Here is a 22,169-nt window from a genome sequence, read left to right as displayed (position 1 = left end):
CTAGACCTCATTCTACCTATTCCAAATTTCACCCTAAATGTAAACTCTATTCTTGCAGTGCCATGGTCAGACCACTCGCTTATCTGCATTAGCCTTTCCCTAGATACATTCCACTCCTCACCACCAGCTGTTACAAAATCCTACAGAGATCTTTCCCTAATTACTTCACAATCATTCAAATCTAGAACTTAGTTCGTTCTTCACTCATTCCCTTCAGGATCAAACCTCTACAAGGAATGCTCAGCTACATACAGCTTTTGAAACTACTGCCCCATTACAAACTGTCAAACTTTCAGGACAGCAAAGGATAAATTAGTCCATGGTTCACAAAAGAATTGCTCTTGCTTAAAAGACAGCTCCGTCAAGCAGAACGGAGATGGTGCTGCCTCCCGTCCGATATTCGTCTTTCTATTGTTAAAAATACTGCTCACTTATACAAGCTAGCAATACTGATTGCTAAAAAGAAGCACCGAATACTTCAATTGTTTATTAAACCTTAAAAGCCCTAACCACTTATCGCTCTACTTCCACTGTTTCAGAACAAGTACCATCTGCTCAATCACTATCATAACATTTTGAAAATAAAATCATAAATCTCCGCAGTAGTTTTCCTTCAGGAATCACGATTCAAATATCATCACTCACCTTTCAATACTCAAATCACTCATCTTATGCAGCACTATGACAATTCACTAAACCATCCCCCACAGAGCTTAGCAGAATCATTAAGCAGCTCAATAATACAACATCGCAAAATGACCCTATTCCTTCATGCATTAAACATTCTTTAGTATCAATGCTTCCTTTCATCAATTCCATGATCTGCCTCAGCCTCTCTCTAGGCTCAATGCCAGACTACTGGAAATCAGCCATTTTACAGCCCAAAATTAAGGACCCAACTTATCTTTCCTATGGACCTCAATAACTACCGTCCAATTGATAACCTTCCTTTTACCACCAAAATCCTTGAATCCGTAGTATACATACAGTTAGTTGATTTGCTTACCAAGACACAAGTACTACATCCTAATCAAACTGCCTTCTGTCAACATCTGAAATACAAAACAACTTATGCATCCAGCTTCTCCTACCTAAGCGCACAACTATGGAATGGACTCCCTAAAGCTGTGAAAATAATCCATGACCACCTGAACTTCAGGAAATTATTAAAAACCACCCTATTCAAAAAGGCCTACCCCACCAATCCAAAGGAAATCCCCAGACCCAGCAACACAACACAGCTGTTATCGTACTGGACAATATACAATCTTCATCCCTCCCATCCACATGGTGCCTGATACACACCTACCTCATTTCGACCGCAATATAACCTGTATTTGTTATCAACCGACTGGTGAACGCCTGTACGGTACAATGTAAGCCACATTGAGCCTGCAAATAGGTGGGAAAATGTGGGTACAAATGTAACAAATAAATAAATAAATAGTACTGAAACGACATCATTAGGTATCACCTCTTTCATATATCATTTCCTTGATCAGGCCAAATCGGTTCTAATATTATCTTTAGATCTTTCAGCTGTATTTGTCTTGGTTATCACCAGATTCTATTGTTGCACCTTCAATCAATTGGTATCTCGGATGTACTGCTGGACTGGTTTTCTTCATACTTGCAAAACCACTAATATACAGTACTTTGTGATAACATTTCTTCCACCCCTTTCAGCTTCAGTTCAGATGTACTAAAAGGATCCATTTTATCACCAACCTTATTTAACATTTTCTTGGCTCTTCTCTTAACTTTAATTCAATCTCTTGATATGACAGTGTATGTGTATGCTGATGACATCCCCATGAATACTTGACCTGCCACAGAAATTTCCACCATTAAACATAAGCTTACCAAGATTTTGGACTGGTTCAAAGAACACAGATTAGTCCTAAACTGAAATAAGTCTAAAACCATATTATTCTAACATAAACCAGGTCCTACTCTATCTATTCCAATTCTTCTTGCTAACACTCCAATGCCTCAGGTTGACACCATATGCATTCTCGGAATACTTGAAGATTCCAATTTATCATTCCTCCCACAGCTCATTAGGTGTTTAAAAGATGCAAATCATTTGCTCTATTCATTCCCTGATACTCCCATCTGCATTAAATATTCTAGTCCATTCATTAGTCACTTCGCAAATAGATTATTGTAATTCTCTTTATAAAGCACTTCGGGTTAAAGACATCTGTCGCCTTCAGAATATTCAAAACACTACTATGTTTGATCTCTAACTCCCATAAATATGAATACATCATTCCATATCTTAAAGAAGCTCACTGGATTCCTGTAACCCACTGCATCACCCATAAATGTCTATTATTTCTTTTCAAAATGCAGCAAACTGGACAAATCCTCTATCTTTTCCATCATCTCATCCCTTATTGCCCTGCACGAACACTGAGATCTGCTCAACAAAATCAGTCATTCCAAATTATCGAGAAGTAAGCCACGAACATACAAGGCACGCCATCTTTAATGTAAAAGGCCCCCAACTTTAGAATAATCTTCCAGTCTCTCTCCGCCTACAGACAGCATTTGACAAATTCAAATCAGAACTAAAAACTCATCTTTTCATAGATGCATATAACTAAAGTCCTCTAAATACCGGCTTCCTAGGGAATATCGAAGATACATGTATGACATATCCTCATGTCTTTCCCTCCCTCCCTCTATCCTATCTAATATTGTAGGTTCTACCCTTTATCCTGCAAGTCATGTCTCAGTGTCTGTTTTTAATTTGATTTCTTTGCCTCTTCCCTTTCTCTTTTACAATAGATTGTAGCCGCCCAGGTGGTTTCCCATTGGGTGGGATAGTAAGTAATAAATAAACTAGAAACTAGATTCGACTACCAATGGCTGTGAGGTAGCTGCGCCTTTTTGAATCTGGGAGCTGCCTGGATACAATATTGTAATATTCACCTTCTTTGGCATGACCTGCACTGAGATGGGGTATTCCCAGTTCTTCGTGCATCCTTCAAGATAGGGTGTAGCAGAACCATGACCCTTTGGGAGGTGATTCATAGTCCAAGACAGATATCATCTCTTCCCTCTTGTCTCCAATTTAAATGGGATGGTAGTAACCATCTCCTTGACAAATCCAGTGAAAGAGACCCTTAGGTGGGTATTTACTTTTCTCTTATGGAGGGGAGGGGTCAGAAGGGATATCATAGGATTCCCCCTCCAAGAAGCAATGTGGATCCTCCTCTGACTCCCATGAACGATCCAGATAAGAATCATTAAAGTACTCCAAATGGACTGGGTGAATTTGCACCTTCCCAGGCTCAGTGGGATAATGCCCTGAAGGGTGCAGAGGTACAACCCTACCCTCAGACTCCAGGAAAATGGTACTGCATGGGTTGATTTGGATACCTGGCGAAGCGCTGGCAAAGACTGCTCCACAGGAAGAGTTTGGGCCTCAGGAACGAGTTGAGGCTGAGCTACAGCTGGGCACAAGCTCCCTCGATGCTTCAGCGGTGTGAAGCTAGAACATCTGAACCAGCTCCTCCCTGAGCATGGCCCAGTACTATTCATTGAAGGAAGGTATTGGCAAAGGCTAGGGAGTCAGATCAGGGACAGCATGGGGAACAGTCTGTCGAACTGGAAGCTGGGGCATGGCTGCCTGGAGACTGTTGCATCGGCACCTCTACTAAAGAGGGAAATCAGTTATTGATGCCCTGGAACTCCCAGCACCATGCTTTGAAAAGGACTGATGCTGATTTTGCTTCTTAGGCTTTCCTCAACTCTACACATTGTGGTCCCTCGGTGCTGATGACAACAAGTCCATGTGTGTCCTTGTTGTCAGGTCCAATGCTAACCAGTCACTGGGCCTATTAATAGGCCCAAAGCCAAGGGAGGTGGAGACCTCCTTGATGCTGGTGCACTCCCAGTGTTAGAAGCAGTCTGGGCAGCCTCGAGACTGATGCTTCCTGTGCCAATGTCAATGGACTAGCTTTTGAGGATCCAAAATGTTTCTTCTGCTAGACCAGATGTGCTCTTTGTATCCTTAACTGCATTTGCAAACAGGGAGAACAAGAATCAGCTTTGTGGTCAAGTCCTAGCTAATCGATGCACCAATTGTGCAGGTCTGTGATAGAAGTCACCCAGTTACAATGGGTGCACCTCTAGAAGCCACCAAGGTTCTTCTCAGACATCAAAAAAAGATTCTCGGCTAAATCAAACTCCTCAATTTTGAGCTCAAAAAGGGACTAGTCTAAAGGGGCTAGTCTGAAACTACGGCCGGCGCTTAGGCCTAAGTGGGCCTAAAGAGCTGCAAGAAAAATAAATAAAACCTTAAGGGCTGAAAAAAAACAAACCTAGACAAACAGGGAAAGAAACTGAAAGAAAAAGATGAGGAAAAATAAGTTAACTATCCACACAGGAAGGCACTTGAAGAAGTACCGTATTTTTCGGACTATAAGACGCACTTTTTCCCCCCAAATTTGGGAGGAAAATGGGGGGTGCGTCTTATAGTCCGAAGGTAGCGAGGTCCGAGTTCGGGATCGCCCTCCCCCCGAGTTCGGGATCGCCCTCCCCATCTCACGTCACGCGATGTTCCCTGGTGGTCTAGTGACGTCGGGGCAGGAAAGAGCCCCCTCTTTCCTGCCCAGCGTGCTGCTCTCCGTCCTCCTGTATGCTGCCTGACGGTCTCGGCGAGATTCAAAATGGCCGCCGAGACTTCAATTCTCGGCGGCCATTTTGAATCTCGCCGAGACCGTCAGGCAGCATACAGGAGGACGGAGAGCAGCGCGCTGGGCAGGAAAGAGGGGGCTCTTTCCTGCCCCGACGTCACTAGACCACCAGGGAACATCGCGTGACGTGAGTAGGGGAGGGCGATCCCGAACTCGGACAAGACGCACCGGAGCACCTAGGTTTTAGAGGAGGGAAAAAGGAAAAATTTTTTTTTTCCTATTTCCCTCCTCTAAAACCTAGGTGCGTCTTATGGTCCGGTGCGTCTTATAGTCCGAAAAATACGGTATAAGAAAGCACTGAGGGGAGACCACCAAAAACGCAATCTCCTAGCTCTGTGAGAGAAAAAAAAAAGACTGAAGGACTCAAGCTTGTGCATCAGGCGGGAAGGTTCCCACGCGTGTGCGGTGCAATGCTGCTAGAACTTTCTTAAAGCTATATGCACTCAGCAGCGTCCACACAAGGCTCTGTCAGATGACGTCACCTACATGTGAGAATACTTCTGGCCTGCTTTTCCTAACCCCACCATCATGGCTCTCATTTGAAAAATAATTTCTCCATCCTCTATTACTGCAACTCATTCTTGGAACATCACTTTTGATTAAGTTTAAAAACCATCCCACCACTGAGTCCACTCTATCAGCATTTGAATATTTAGACTCTCTTACCTTAGTTCCATGGGCAAGAACCATTCATCAATCTTAGTCATCCAGTTATAGACGTTCCTCCCCCCCCCCCCCCCCCCCCAAATTTTGGTGCTTAACTACCGTTAACTTGTTTGAATGCCAAAAGTGCCTAACGTTTGGTGCACTATATAGAAATTACCCCACAATTGTACAAGAATTCCCATGGAGCAGTGGGTAAGGTACCCATTTTAGAAGGCAGCACAAAGATGCCTGACAGAGAGCAAAAAGCAATATGAGGTGGGGCATAAGATGAAAAATGTGGAATAGTACTCATACAGGCAGATAGGACACATAGCAATGACCATATCATTTGCTCTAGCCATTCAAACAGTTTCGAAACAAAGTAGTGTTTAAATAATGAGTTTGTTGGGGAAATCACAAGTGCAACATCAAAGAACTCCAGCTAGAAAGAGAATTTGTACAACACATACAAAGAGCTGAAAATACCTTGGACAAATCAACAGGAACATCAAGGTAGTGGTCTAAGAAATTTGAGTTCTGCTCTGGGTCCAGCAGTTCCAGCAGGGCAGAGGATGGGTCGCCCTGGTATCCTCGACCAATCTTATCCACCTGTGATGCAACGAGACATAAAAGAAGTCTGTAGGATAACAACAGCCCAGTTATTTAGAGTATAGGGATATCCTAATGGCTAGGGCAGTGGGCTGAAAACCTGGGGAACTGGGTTCAATTTCTATTCTGGCTCCTTGTGACCCGGGGTAAGTCACCTAATCCTCCATTGTCCCAGGTATAAAATTTAGATTATGAGCCAACTGGGGACAAAGTACCGACAAATAATAAATATAAACTGCTTTGGTTGTGCCACAAATCTATGATCATTTTACTTAGAGTCATTTGATTAGTAGGCTTGTGAGAACAGAAGCCCAAGGGGGTGGGGTAGGTAGACTGAGTGGGGGGGGGGGGGGGGGTTGCCTCTTCATTTATCAACAAGCAGAGCAACAACCCAGGTACTGTGTGTGTGTGTGTGTGTGTGTGTGTGTGGTGTGGGTGTGGGTGGGTGGGAGGGGGGGGGGGGGGAGTGGAAGGTGGCTTTCTCTTCATATACTGGAGCGCAGAGAGAGAAGCCCAAGGATGGGTAGATTGTTAAGGGGGAAGTGGTACCTCTCTCCATGAGTCTGCCACACAATGGTGACATCTGATGGAGCCAAGAATGACTTTCCACAGAGAATCTCCATTATAAGAAAGTAACTATGCATACTCTCCCCTCCCCCCCATACTGGAAAGCAGACAGTTCAAGTACCACAGCATATATAATATGCTCCTATGCAGCAGAAAAAGGTAAGCAGTAGAGTTGTACAGAACAGTGTATTTTACTATTCAGCCAAATAAGAATAATGAAAAATAGTATTCGGTTGAATATGAATACCGAATGTGAATAATGGGCATTGAGTTTTAACATAAATAAAAGCAGCAATGTGAAATCAGAGATCAAGTGTTATTTCAGTAGAATTTAACACAGTAGAGATCATGATTATTCGTACTCAAATTTAAATCATTATTCGGCTGAATACGATAGAATTGAATACAAATATTCGGTACAGTCCTAGAAAGAAGAAACATTACCTCATCAATCAGAACTAGTGGGTTTTCAGTCTTTGTCTTTTTTAAGCATTGGATTATTTTTCCTGGCATTGCTCCCACATAGGTTCTCCTGTATAAAGAAACACAGGATCAGCATGTTGACTTACACAGAGAGAAAGAGTCAGCCCTGAGCCTTCTAAATACAACAGTGTTTCTCAAGCAGTTCCTGGAGTACTCTCTTTGCTTGTCTGGTTTTTGGGATATCTACGATGAATTGGAATGCAAATCTCTTATGCATATTTCATTGTGGCTTGAGAAATGCAAACCTCTCATGCATATTTCATTGTAGCTTGAGAAATATTGACATACAGCATAGCATATTCCATGCGGTACCTGCATTTATCTGCCCCATTCTGATCCTAACAATAAGTGGTCAAACAGCTGTTCCAAAGAGAAGGTAATTTTGGAAACCAGCTCCATCTCTCTCCCCCCACAGCAGCAAGCAAAACACCAGCAGATGGGTAGTATAAGGATATAGAGCCTTTTGCGTCCACCCTTCAGGGCTGCTCCTCCTGGTTCCCTCACTGCACATCTTCCCTCTCCCAAATCTTTCACTTTCTGGTTCTTGTTTCATTTGATTAGGAACAGAGCTTTTTTTGAGGGGGTACTGAGTACTGGCACCTTTTCTATTGTCTGCTAAAATTGACCCATGGACCCCAAATTTTAATGAAAGAGCTCAGGCTCTACACAACAATTCTGCCTTGTCATAGATTCTGTGACTGGTTGCAGGGGACCTGGCTATTGTGGAGTGGGTCCATCAGTGATCACCTCACCCCTGAAGGGTGGCCTAGCATTTGAGTACTGGCACCTTTTTTGCTAGTAAAAACAGATTAGGAGTACACGAGTAGACTAGTGGTTAGAGCACCTGGCTAACAACCAGCAAATCCTGCTGTTGTTCCTTGTGATCTTGGACAAATAACTCTCCATTGTGTCAAGAACAAAATTAGATTGAAAGCACTCTGAGGACAGGGAAATAGTTAGGTTATCTGAATGTAACTCACCTTGAGCTACTACTAAAAAAAAGGTATTAGCTTAAATCAAAATAAACTAGGGGTGGGCAATTAACGCGTTAACTTTTTTAACACAGAAAGTTCATTTGAACATCGCAACATTTTTCTAACGCATCTCCCTCCCCCCGACACACATTTACCTTTACAGATAAGCTCTGGATTTTTCCCCTTCCTTGCTGCCTCAAGTCTTTGTCTTCCCCTGCACGGCCGGGCTCTGCAGATATTTGAGCCGCACTGTGCAGGAAGTTGGGGAAGTCTAGAGACTTCCAACCTCCTGCATGGCACAGCTCAAGTATCTGCAGGTCCCAGCCGTGCAGGGGAAGACATTGAGGCTTCGAGGAAGGAGAAAAATCTAGAGCTCAGCAATAAGGTAAACGCGAGGGAGGGGGGTATCCTTTGTAGGTGAAGATGCCATTGGTTGATACATTTCCAGCTGAGTAATTATGAATGCAGAAAAATAAAAAACAAAAAACAAAAACATGGGCAGTTAGCAGAGGATCCAATGCAGCCAAGGCGATGAGTGACAGAGTACTAGAGGAAGTGATGGTTTTCAGGTGCTTATCCTGTAAATCACAGGTAAATACACCCTCGCACATTTTGACCTGTCTGGGAACTGGTGTAAATTTCTGCACATGTACTTTATGGCTTCCCCCATTCTTTGCTCATTTGGTATTTGTCAGCTCTGCATAAACTGTAGTGCACTAAGCCTCCAGTTAACTGTCAGCCTATGCTAATTCATGCACAAGCCACTTTAGTGACATAGGGCCATAATTTTACTTACATATAGATCAAACAGTCTTTAAAAAGCCTCCTTCTACTGGTAAAGTATTGCTTTTACCCTTGAAAACAGCTTCAAAACAAATGTCTCCCCTCTCCCTGTGTCAGCAGAACTCATATAAAACACTGACTAATCAGAACCTTAGGATTTCCCATTTTTTTTAAATTGAGAAGCCTCAGAAAGGCTGAAGCAGACCAAGAAGGTTGTATCTGGCTGTGAATTAGGAGTGGCCTAGTGGTGGACTTTGGTCCTGGGGAACTGAGTTCGATTCCCACTTCAGGCACAGGCAGCTCCTTGTGACTCTGGGCAAGTCACTTAACTCTCCATTGCCCCAGGTACAAATAAGTACCTGTATAAAATATGTAAGCTGCATTGAGCCTGCCATGAGTGGGGAAAGTGCGGGGTACAAATGTAACAAAAAAAAAATTATACTGCAGGAAAGCACATGTGATTTATTGCAATCATAAATGAATGGCCCTAACATAGCCTTGGGGATTAAGGGGAGATCCTTCAGATAAATCACCTATTTTCTGTAGTTTTGTGAAAGGCTCAGTATGTTGTTGGAATAGAATTAGCCTTTCTTAAAAAGAAACAACTAGGGGTGGAGGGGGAGGAAACAACCTTGATGTCTCAGGAAGACTGTTCATGATACTTTACAGCAATTATGTAAATAACACCTAGTTAGTTGTAGATCTCCTTGGTCTTAAGAATCTGTAAGACTCCCAAAAGGTACAGTACCATATTTTATTTATTTTATTTTAGTTACATTTGTACCCCGCACTTTCCCACTCATGGCAGGCTCAATGCGGCTTACATATACAGGTACTTATTTGTACCGGGGCAATGGAGGGTTAAGTGACTTGCCCAGAGTCACAAGGAGCTGTGCCTGAAGTGGGAATCGAACTCACTTCAGTTTTAGTATTATATTTTGTAAAGGAATATGACACTTTTGAAAGTTTAAGTTACACAACCATTAAAATATTGATTTTCACTTCAGTTTCAATTTAACATTTTGCTGGAATTACACTTTATGGCCCAAAATGCATGTCTTTTTAATTGCACGATTAATCACGCGATACAAAAGTTTAACCGCATGATTAATCACGATTAAAAATTTTAATCGTTCCCCGCCCCTAAAATAAACATTTGCACTCCACTTGTAATAAAAGTATCTGCTTCAAAGCAGAACACATCTCTCGTACAAAACAAGCCATCAAGAAAAATGTAGCTAAAACCAACAAAATACAGCCAAATTAATCCATCCTTAAAACTGACTATCCCTTGCCCTGGAGGCTAGGACCCCTTAAATGTATGCAAAACTGATATGCTGGACCTAGACACAGGCAGAGTGTTGTCATTTACAGACACATCAACAAGTCTCTAAAGTTCTGAGGTTATTATACTATCCAGTAACATCCTCATTAGTATTTTTTTTTTCATTTACATCCTGCCTTCCCTGGAGTGTTCATAGTAGATCTCAACATTTAAATTAATGTAAACATTTTGATCATAATAGTACAGATATATTACCAAATAATGGCCTGTTTATCACAAGAGATCACCAAGCCTCCACAAAGTAGACCCAACCTGCATCTCTTAGGCCTCTCACTTACCTATGCCCTTTGATTTCTGCCACATCAGTCATGCCACCAACACTGAAGCGGAAGTACTCCCGGTTTAAGGCCCTGGCTATGGATCGTGCAATACTGGTTTTACCAACCCCAGGTGGGCCATAGAAGCACAGGATCTTCCCCTGTGTCGACCCCCGCAGCTGACTGACAGCGATGAATTCCTGAATTAAAGAGGAAAGTTATTAATCTGAAGCAGGGACATATCTCTCAAGGACACTGAGCCTATAAGACAATAACTGCAGGTGTCACAAGCTAAAATGAATGAGTGCATGCTATATAGGAAAGATGTACAAATATAATACTTGGAATGGAGAAATTAGATCTTACCTGCTAATTCCTTTTCCTTTCCAACCAGACCCACCCAGAACCTGTAGATTATGACCGACAACCAGTAGAGGGAAACAGAGAACATGTGCTGTAAGCTCTGCCCATAAAGGCACCATGTAGCCTTAGCTCTTCACTATTTTGAATGACAAAGCAATGGATGGCATGACTTAACTTTTGATTGCATTGCCATTATCAATATATTGTTTTTAAAACATTTTGAAAAGGTAAAGTCTTGAAACAAATAGAACTTCAAACTTTGACCATGAAAAGAATGTTGAAACTTAGTAGCTAGAAGCAATGGAGGAAGATTACAGTAATTGAGAGCATCTTGACCATTATTATACTAGGGAGCGCCTATAAATTAGTGTGGTTGGATTAAAGAAAGAAAATTAGCAGGCAAGATCTAATTTCTCAATCCTTAGCACCAGTCCGGAAATTGTGAAAAGTAGCAAAACAGTCCTCTCAAGATGAGTGGAAGCTTAATATCTCTGCCCAAACTACTTTGGCTCTCCTCGCATTCCTACATCATGCCAAAAATGCCTTACAAAAGGATGAAGCAATGATCAAGCCACTGTCTTGTAGATGTTGACTAGAAAAAATGTTTTCAATTCCTCCCATAAGGTGCTATATCTGCAGCAGAATATGCTCTAATTCTAGGAGGCTGTTTTATATAAAATATTTCCTTCCAGAGAATGAATATCTGTCATATATTTGAAAATGACTGATCACAGCTAGGAGTCTCAAAGTAGCTGCCAAACACTAGAAAATGTGGGATACAAATGTAACAAACAAATAAACCAATGGAGTGTATAAAAAAAAATCTTATCTGTATTGTTCTCTGCAGAAGAGGGGAAAACCCAAGAACCTGATTTACAGGAAGGAAGTACAGAACTGTGCTAAATACGACACTAGTTCTGTGAATTGGGAGGGATGGTCAAGAATTCCCAGAGGCTTAAATATGGCTGAAAAATGGGGAATATGAATATAAGCTTCTTTGAGTACAAAGCTGCTAAGATCTTCCAGCTCTATGGCCACTAAGGGAGGCCTCAAAATTCCAATTGAATTAGAGACAGATGAACTGAATGGGAACAAATTTGAAGGTAGGAAAGTATAACAAGTAAATGTTGCTGGGATGAGCGCAGAGTCCTTACTGGAGGATAGAGAATGAGAAAATGGTAAAGAAACTGTGGTATGCCATAATTAAGAATTTGAAAAGTAAGAAAAATAAGCTTAAACTGAATATGATAACAAGAACCACAATGGGAAAATTAGGTTCTTACCATGATAATTTTCTTTCCTTTAGTCATAGCAGATGAAGCCATTACGTATGGGTTGTGTCCATCAACCAGCAGGGGGAGATAGAGAGCACTCAACTTTTCACAGTGCCTCATGGCCAGCTAGCTCCACTGCCTCTTCAGTATTTGAAGCTTCCAAAGCATTATGGCAAACTGCAATGGGAATAACATGAACTTTCCTCACAGCGAACGATGGCCCCTTAACAAGGGCGTAAACTCAACAAATGAGGGAATGAACTCGTCCTCCACTTTGTATAAACGGAGGGAATACTTGCATCCTCCTGGAGGGAATAAACTCATCCTCTCAAAACATGAACTGGAGGGAATGAACTCATCCTCCTATAACTGTAACAAGAATCCTGAAGACTGTTTTCCGACTCCCCAAGGAAGGAATATAACTTCAGGAAACAAGAACAGCACCTAAAATCAGAATCACTGCAATACAGACAATCATACAGGGAGGGCTCATGGCTTCATCTGCTATGACTAAAGGAAAGAAAATTATCATGGTAAGAACCTAATTTTCCCTTCCTTGTCATTAAGCAGATGAAGCCATTATGTATGGGATGTAACAAAGCAATCCCTAAATAGGGTGGGAACAAGCCACACCACGCGCTAGCACCTGTACTCCAAAATGCGCATCCCTCCTGGCAGCCACATCCAGCCTGTAATGTCGAGCAAAAGAGAGCTTAGAAGCCCATGTTGCAGCACTGCAAATCTCATGAAGAGATAGTGCTCCAGTTTCCACCCAGGAAGAGGAAATCGCTCTTGTGGAATGTGCCTTAAAGGCTTCAGGCGGAGCCCGGCCAGACAGCAGATATGCTGAAAAGATAGCTTCTTTGAGCCAACAGGCAATAGTGGCATTAGACGCTGAAGACCCTCTGCAAGGACCTGCAAACAGCACAAAAAGATGATCAGAGGTCCTGAAAGAATTTGTAATTCGCAGATACTGCAACAGAGTCCTGCGCACACCCAAAAGGTGCAACTGCCCAAATGAATCTGGAAACTCCTCCTCAACAAAGGAGGGAAGAAAAACAGGCTGGTTTAGGTGAAACGCTGAAACCACCTTAGGCATGAAGGAAGGCACGGACCGAACCGTGACCCCTGACTCTGAGAATTGCAGAAAAGGGTCTCTACAGGACAGCACCTGGAGCTCTGACACCCGTCTCGCCGAGGTAACGGCCACTAAAAAGACGGCCTTCAGTGTCAAATCTTTCTCTGAAGAACGCCGAAGCGGTTCAAAGGGAGCCCCCTGAAGGGCCTTCAATACTAACCCCAGGTTCCAAGCTGGACAAGGTGCCCGCACGGGAGGACGGAGCCGAAGCACCCCTCTAAGAAACCGTGCCACATCTGGATGAGCAGCTAAGGACACGCCTTCAACCTTGCCACGCAGGGAGGCCAATGCTGCCACTTGCACCTGCAGGGAATTATAGGCCAAGCCTATTTGTACACCATCCTGAAAAAAATCCAGAATCGGCAAGACAGGAGCCTGCAACGGAGAAAGCGCTCTTGAAACACACCAGACTTCAAACTGGCACCAAATCCTGGCATAAGCCACGGACGTGGCGCGCTTACGGGCCTGCAGGAGAGTGGAAATTACCTTATTTGAGTAGCCTTTATCTCTCAATTGCGCCCTCTCAATCGCCATGCCATAAGACCAAAGCGGCAGGCGTCCTCCATGGCCACCGGACCCTGTGACAACAGGTGCGGAACCAGAGGTAACGGAAAGGGAGCCTCCAACAGCATCTGTCGGAGGTCCGCATACCAAGGCCTCCTGGGCCAATCCGGGGCGATGAGCACCACTTCTCCTGGATGCAGCCGAATCTGCAGGAGCACTCGCCCTGTCAAGGGCCACGGAGGGAAGACATACAGCAAGCCCAGGGGCCAGAGTTGAGCCAAGGCATCCAACCCGGCAGCGCGAGGATCCCTCCGTCTGCTGAAGAAGCACGGGACTTTGGCATTGGAACTGGTTGCCATAAGATCCATCACTGGCTTGCCCCATTTGGCACATATCTGCAGGAATAAATCGTCTGCTAGTTCCCACTCCGCTGGATCGATCTGATGCCTGCTTACATAGTCGGCTTGCACATAGCTCTGACCTGCAATGTGAGCTGCTGACAGGGACTGTAGATGCAGCTCGGCCCAGTGGCAAATTTGTTCGGCCTGCGCGGCTAGAGCTCTGCACTGAGTGTCGCCTTGTCGATTTATGTAGGCCACTGTTGTCGTGTTGTCCGACATCACTCGGACAGCCAATCCTTCCAGGGTTACTTGAAAGGCCAGAAGAGCCAGAAACACCGCTTTCAACTCCAGGCGGTAGATAGACCACTCCGAGTCGTCGGGCGTCCACAGACCCTGGGCATGCTTCCCCTGGCAATGTGCACTCCAGCCCTTCAGGCTGGCATCTGTCACCACTAGGCACCAGTCGGGGAGCGCCAGCGGCATTCCCCGCCGCAACATGCTGTCCGAGAGCCACCACTCCATACTGAGGCGGGCCGCAGGGAGCCAAGAAAGTCTGCACTGATAATCCTGAATTTCTAACATTTTCTGAATCAGCAGGATTTCAGTGCCTTCAACCTTCCTAGCACCTCCCTGATCTCCAACCACTCAAAATGCTGCTGTGCCCAAATAAAAACTTGTACCACTCTAATACAATATATAGTTTAAAAGGTAAAAGCATAGAAAAGGGCTGAACAAGTCACTAAAAGGCATATTTTCAAAGCACTTAGCCTTCCAAAGTTCCATATGGAGACCATCGTTGAAGTAGAGAATACTGTAGAGGTCTCAGGTGCGCTCTCGCCCATGGCACCACTTCCAAGGTGGCTGTCATCGTTCCCAACAGCTGGACAATGTCCCAAGCTCGTGGGCGGGGCATCCTCAGGAGCAGACAGACCTGATTCTGAAGCTTGCACTGCCTTTGCTCGGGAAGAAACACATAGCCCGAGTGTCTTGTCCTCACGTGGTGAGCCCTTAGGTCCCGCAAGGCCGAGACCTCAGAGGACAGCCGTGCACCCCAATCTTCACCCGCGGCAACCGCCGTTCACCGGAGGTTGAGCCCCCAGCTGCAGGCGGTCAGCAGGACTGCTGGAACCGCGGGGTGGACGGCTGACCTGGCTAGGGTCGGGAGTTGCGGCCACCAGACACAGTCTCTGGATAACGGCTGGCAATCTGTGGTCAAGGATAGCACAGTCTCTGGAATACGGCTAGCAATCTGTGGTCCAGGTTAGCACAGTCTCTGGATAACGGCTAGCAATCTGTGGTCAAGGTTAGCACAGTCTCTGGATACGGCTAGCAATCTGTGGTCAAGGTTAGCACAGTCTCTGGATAACGGCTAGCAATCTGTGGTCAAGGATAGCACAGTCTCTGGATAACGGCTAGCAATCTGTGGTCAAGGATAGCACAGTGTCTGGATACCGGCTAGCAATCTGTGGTCCAGGTTAGCACAGTCTCTGGATAACGGCTAGCAATCTGTGGTCAAGGTTAGCACAGTCTCTGGATACGGCAAAAGGTGCAACGCGACCCGCTGCACGGGCTTCGGGAACAGAACCTGAAGCAAAGATACCAGCTAGGTTCTGGGTTTAAATATCGCACCACCCTGCCCTCAGGAAGAGACTCACCAATCCGGACCTGGGAGTCGGCAGAGCCCCTTGGATTGGCTCTGCCCGAACTCCAGGCGGAGTCATTGTTCTGGTCCTCCAATCCGGGGCAAGGTAGGCGGAGTTCCAGAGCCCCCCGGCTCTGAAACGGAGAAGACGTCGGCTCCGGCGCCGCCATCTTGGGCGGCACGAACCTCGTCCCGATCTCCCTTCCCCCAGAGGCCGGCGTTCGCCGTCGACGGCCGCCGGTCCCGGTCTGACCTGCCAGTCCCGCGGCAGCGCCGGCTCCTACGCGGGACCCTTCTGGCCGTCCTCTTGTGCCGCGGAAGCCGCTGGCTCCCGCTCCCCGCAGTGGGAGCGCAGGTAGGGGCGCGGGACGCGACACCGAGGCTGTGTCGAACCTGGCCCCCAAATACTCTAGAGATTGCGAGGGGGTCAGGTAACTTTTGGCCATATTGACGACCCAGCCCCGAAATTGAAGGACTGAAACCACTCTGGCTGTAGCTAGATGACTCTCTTTTTCTGAGTCTGCTCTGATGAGCCAGTCGTGTAGGTACGGGTGAACCCGGATACCCTCTCGCCTGAGAAAGGCAGCTACTACCACCATTACCTTGGAGAAGGTTCGGGGAGCTGTGGCGAGGCCAAAAGGCAAGGCCCGAAACTGGAAATGTTTTCCCAACACCGCAAACCGTAGAAACTTCTGGTACGGGGGCCAAATTGGTATGTGCAAGTAAGCTTCTTTCAGGTCCAGAGACGTGAGAAACTCTCCTGGCTGTACCGCCTCAATGACGGGTTTCCATGTGAAAATGCCGCACTCTTAAGGACTTGTTTAGCTCTTTTAAGTCCAGGATTGGGTGAAAAGACCCGTCTTTTCGTGGCACCACAAAGTAAATGGAGTAGCGGCCTAAACCTTGTTCGGCGGGAGGCACCGGGGTCACAGCCTCTATCTGGCACAGACTGTGCAAAGTCTCCTCTATGGCCACCCGTTTGGCGGCAGAACCGCATCGGGACTCCACAAACACGTCTCTCACCGGGGCATCGAATTCCATTCGGTATCCGTCTCTGATCAGGTCCAAGACCCACTGATCTGCGGAGATTTTGGCCCACTCCTCGAAAAAGAGGGAAAGTCTTCCTCCGATGACAGGAAACGAGGAGGGGGCCGGCGCACCATCATTGAGAGGGTCGCCCCTGAACTCCAGGCCTTGAACCGGCAGCTGCGGAACGTTTGTCCGAGCGAAAGGAGTTTCTCTGCTGAAAGCGGGCACGCGAAGTGAACCCAGCAGCACGCCCCGGGCGGTACCTTCTAGCTTCACGGAAGCGAGGTCTGTAAGAGGAGCGGACCGCCTGACCCTTAGAGGAAGACTTCGGCCTATATTCGGGCAAGCGCTGAGGTTTGGAATCCCCCAGGCCTTTAACAATGTTTTCCAGCTCCTCACCAAACAGGAGAAGGCCTTGAAAGGGCAACTTCACCAACCTTTGCTTAGAGGCCATGTCCGCCGCCCAATGTCGTAGCCAAAGAGTGCGGCGAGCCGCCACTGCTACAGCCATTTGTTTAGCCGAAGCTCTGACCATATCATAAAGGGCATCAGCCAAAAAGGACAAGGCCGACTCCATCCGCGGAGCCACTACAGATAAGGTCTCCGCTCCATCACCGGGCTGTTCCACTGCCTGCTGTAACCAAGCCAGGCAGGCTCTAGCAGCATAACAACTGCATGCAGACGCCTGAACAGTGAGACCTGCCAAATCAAAGGACCGCTTCAGAGCTGAATCAAGCCTGCGGTCTTGAATATCCTTCAGGGCAACACCTCCTTCAACAGGGAGGGTAGTTCTCTTTGTCACAGCCGTGACCAGGGCATCCACTTTAGGCATTGCAAAGCGAGCCAAATGTTTATCACTCAGAGGGTATAATTGCCCCATAGCCCTGGCAACCTTCAAAGGTCCCTCGGGGTCAGCCCACTGAGCCGAAATAAGCTCTTGGATGGAGTCATGCCAAGGAAAGGCTCGAGCAGGCTTTCTGGTACTAGCCATCCTTGGATTAACAGAGGAGGCTGTGCCACTCCCAGGATCTTCAATCGAGAGGGCTTGTAAGGCATCTGAAATAAGCGCTGGCAGCTCCTCGCAGTGGAAAAGCCTCACCACAGACAGATCATCAAGCTCCTGTGGCAATTCTGCACCCGACTCTGGCTCCTCAGCCCAAGAAGTTCTGCCAAACCCCTCAGAATCCTCATAGCCTGACCACGGGGGGGGGGGGGGGGGGGGGGGGGGGTGCCACACTCAGAAGGGGAATTAGCCCTTCTGCGTTTATCAGGAGGATAAGAAACAGGCAAAGCCAACTCCAAAAGGCCAAGATCCACCGGGGGGGGGGGGCAGGCAGAGGGTCCGAAGATCCCTGTGGAAGAGCTCTTTTAAGCATGTACGCCCTATGCAGCATTAAAACAAAATCAGGGGAGAAAGCCGCTCCCTGACCGCCCGGATCCTGCCCAGGGCTATTAGCTCTATTATTAGCCTCACTCAGAGGACCACCCACCCCCCCCCCCCACCCCCGGATTCAGGGCTCACCGTTGCAACAGAGGCCACGCCATGTGGAAAATCCAAAATGGCGTCCGCTGACAGCTCAGAGCGCAAAAGTTCACCGCTCGCCATGCTCGGGCCGGCTCTACCGTCTGTACAGCACAAATTACAGAGCCCCGCTGCTGATTTGCGCTTGCCACATTTAGAACAGCGCTTTACAGTCTCCGCAGCCATCGCCGAAAACGGCGGTGAAATTCAAAAATGGCGGTTCGCGCCAAAAACATCCCGATCGCGGGCCCACCCCGGAGGAGTTAGAAAACACTCTTACCTCACTAGACCGAGTATCACAGCTCCGGTCCTGCAGAAGGATCTCAAGAAAAAAACCTCTTTTCCAAGATCGCTGCGCTAAAGCGCGACGCAACTTTAATTATTATTATTTTTTTTAATGCTGTGAGGAAATCAGAGGCAAAAGAGGTAAATAAAAACACTCCGGAGGCTCAGATAAGTGGGAAAGGCGAACCAATGTGCCTGCATCCACTGAGTGGGAAAGGACAGGGAAAAGCAAGCTAATATGTCCACATCTACGGGGGCATGGGTAAGGCAGGGAAAGGGCTAACCTATGTGCCTTCAAAGTGAAGCTGCTATAGCCTCTAACACCCCGGCTAACAACTGGCAAGCCAGGAGCCACCCCCAGGCAGATTTTTGATGGAGCTCGAAGAAGCTGCAGCCACCCTGCTTGGGGAGATAGAGAATACTGAAGAGGCAATGGAGCTAGCTGGCCATGAGGCACTGTGAAAAGTTGAGTGCTCTCTATCTCCCCCTGCTGGTTGATGGACACAACCCATACGTAATGGCTTCATCTGCTTGATGACAAGGAAGTTTACTTTTGTGTAAAGGAGTGACACTGTAAAATTTTGAAACACTATTTATAATTTATAAGTTCATAAACCCTTATTAAGACAGACCTGAGGAAAGCCACTGCTTATCCCTGAAGTTAACTCTTCCTACTTTTTGGGATTCCTGCTAGGTACTTGTGACCTGGACTGCCCATTGCTAGAAACAGGATATTGGGCTAGACAGGCCCTGTTACGTAATACCTTAGCATTACCCCTAACACCCACCTGGAGTTAACCCTATGATCACCTAGAGGGTCTGGTCCAGCACTGCCCAGGCCCACCTGCACCTGTGCACATGCCCCTACACTGGCATACCCTCCCACCTGCCTGCTGGGTCCCCGCTTGCCTCTGAACAAGTTATTTCCCCGGTGGGTTCTAAGGGCACTGGGGCCACAATCTGAATGGGGCCCACAATTCCTAGAAAACACCCACAGACTGAGAATACAAACTGCCAGGATTCTTAGTCATTCCAGGACAACAAAGCTAACAAACTAATTGATTCATTATAAAAAAAAAAAAGTAGAACAGTAAACGGTAAAATTTAAACAGCAAACAGAAACAGGTAAAACAAGGATTTGGCGTTAAATCTAGCTGAACACTTTTTACTACCAAAGTAGTACCTGGGGAGGTCAGGAAAAAGAAACTGCTCACAGGAATTGAACAGGGCCTCAGCACAGAGGTCTACTCCCTCCACACTCCCAACTGAGACTGAGGAGTTCTAGCACATTCTGGGCTGGGTCTTTGGCTTCAGGGATATTCAAGGCACAGAGCATTAGCACTAAGGATGTTTGACCAATAACACTGCAGGTTACTTTTCCCTTTTGGAGGATGTAACTATAAAGAAAAAGACCTCTGTTACAGCTATAAATGCAGAGGTCAGAGACCACTTGTTGGCCAATCAAGGGACACACCCTAAGGGAAAAAGTGTCATAGGGCAGAAATACAAATCACAAAGCATAGAAGCCCTCTGTTCCACCGTAGACCCCTTTGTCAAACCCAATAAATCAACTCTTATGTTTTTTTTTATGCAGATTGGTGCAAGGCTCCTGTCTTGACTTCAGACCATGAACTTCAGAAATGAGGGCTCAAGGAGAAAAACCCACCAGGGAAGGCATGGGGAGGAAGAAGAGAACTAAGATTCATCTAAATCTCTGCATTATCCCCTCAGCTCTAATTAAAAAAAATAGCCTTTTTAATTATATAGAGCTGAAGACCTGTTAAGGCACCCCCTGCTCAACTGGGAGAAACTCTACAGCTGACTTAGGAGCCTCCATGAAATGAATGCAGAAGATGCATGGTCAACCTGTCACCATTTGCTGGAAGACACAGAAATACTACAGAACTGAGGCCATGCAGTGCTTTATAGGACACAGCTTACACCACTTGTTTTGCCTTCATCTGCTGAATGGCGAGCATAACCCACAGGTTTTGGACTGGTCTGGTGTACATGCTAAGGGACAGTATATTAAATATGCAGACATTAAAGACTCCAAACTTGTGTAGAAAAATTGTGGAAGCACTAAATCCAGACTAGATTTGGTTACAATAAAATTTTTCAAGCCCTGCATAATAGTACTCCAAACTTCAGGAAAGTTCCAAAAATTTCTAACATTTTCTGAATCAGCAGGCTTTCAGTGCCTTCAACCTTCCTAGCACCTCCCTGATCTCCAACCACTCAAAATGCTGCTGTGCCCAAATAAAAACTTGTACCACTCTAATATAATATATAGTTTAAAAGGTAAAAGCATAGAAAAGGGCTGAACAAGTCACTAAAAGGCATATTTTCAAAGCACTTAGCCTTCCAAAGTTCCATAGGTTTCTATGGAACTTTGGAAGGCTAAGTGTTTTGAAAATATGCATATAAGTGTAATAGCAGAGAGGCAGCACTTTCAGGTTCAGGATTCTGAAAACCTGACAGTCCTACCTGAATAATTATAATGCAGCATGTGATCCTGGGTTACATCACATGCTGCATGTGATCCTGGGTTACATCACATGCTGCATGTGATCCTGGGTTACATCACATTCGGCTGGATCTTGGGTTCGCTCACATATTTGATACAGGGTAACAATGATACAGCCTCTGATTGCCTCAGAGTTATATGCATTACCATTTAGGCACATCCAAGCTGATGTTAAAAAGTGGGAAATATTAAGAAAAGTTAACCACAAATACAGAATTGACTGGAGTGTGCTTTTTGTTCTTTAGGGGGCTCCTTGTATCTGCATGTTTCTAGCTGAGGTAATTAAACAAGAAAGAAATTATTTCTGGATGCTTTGTTTCCTTAGATTGATTCACCTTTACTTAAATCAGGAGGAGTTTAAAAAAAAAAGGTAGCATATGGAATAGCTCAGACTGATTATTGCAAACAACTTCTTAGACCATTCTAGATAGAAATGTAAGGAAGATCGCAACTTTTACAAAATACCGCAGCCAATATAGTATTGGGAGTTAACACTAGGAAAGGGCAACACTTTTCCTAACCACATTACATTGGCTTCCAGTTGATTTACAAATTATTTTTTAGGATTTTATGTTTCAACATTTTTATTAGGGTCAAGATAACACAGTGCAAACAGCTTATATCATTTGGAAAAGAGAAATATGAGCACAGGATTAGTTCACACCAACAAAATACACTTCAACAACATAATAATTTTTGTTATTGCTCCCACCCCCCTAACTTCTTCCCCCCCCCCCCCAACCCTCAACTTATCTATCCCCCAAGCAAAGCTTATGTAACTGAACATTCTCCGTGTTATTACTATTCCACATCCATGGTTGACATTCCCCTACCTACCCTCCCCCCCCCCCCCCCCCCCCCCTCCTCCATATTCCCTCTACTCTTAGAATCACAAGAAAATGTACAGGCTAACATTATTTTTTAGGATTTTAATATTGGTTTTCAAAACTCTTTGTGGTATGGAACCTAAATATTTTAGATTTCATGTGATGAGGTATACTCTTAAGAGAGCCCTTCATTACAGACTGAGTGTACTCTAATTATTCCTTGTAATAAGAAGATAAAAGATTGGTGGTGGTAATATAGAACATTGGCAGGAAGTGCTGAAGTTTTAAAACAATCTTCTTGTACACCTTGAAGCAGAGTCATCTTACCTTGTGTTAAAAACAAAAAAA

The 22,169-nt window shown here is 45.5% G+C and overlaps 1 protein-coding gene across 1 annotated transcript in view; it reads right to left on the bottom strand.

Moving 5' to 3' along the window:
- Positions 1 to 22,169, bottom strand: part of LONP1 (lon peptidase 1, mitochondrial) — a 277,190-nt gene that overhangs the window by 97,677 nt on the left and 157,344 nt on the right. Inside the window, exons 10-12 of the mRNA XM_030219602.1 lie at positions 10,391 to 10,569; positions 6,972 to 7,059; positions 5,838 to 5,960 (exon numbers count right to left, since the gene is read on the bottom strand). Coding sequence (XP_030075462.1) covers positions 5,838 to 5,960; positions 6,972 to 7,059; positions 10,391 to 10,569 — 390 coding nt within the window. The remainder of the gene's footprint in view (positions 1 to 5,837; positions 5,961 to 6,971; positions 7,060 to 10,390; positions 10,570 to 22,169) is intronic.

The sequence above is a fragment of the Microcaecilia unicolor genome, chromosome 11, assembly GCF_901765095.1.
Source record: "Microcaecilia unicolor chromosome 11, aMicUni1.1, whole genome shotgun sequence".
In the NCBI taxonomy this organism is placed as follows: Eukaryota; Metazoa; Chordata; class Amphibia; order Gymnophiona; family Siphonopidae; genus Microcaecilia; species Microcaecilia unicolor.
This window is presented reverse-complemented; position numbering and strand designations above follow the sequence as displayed.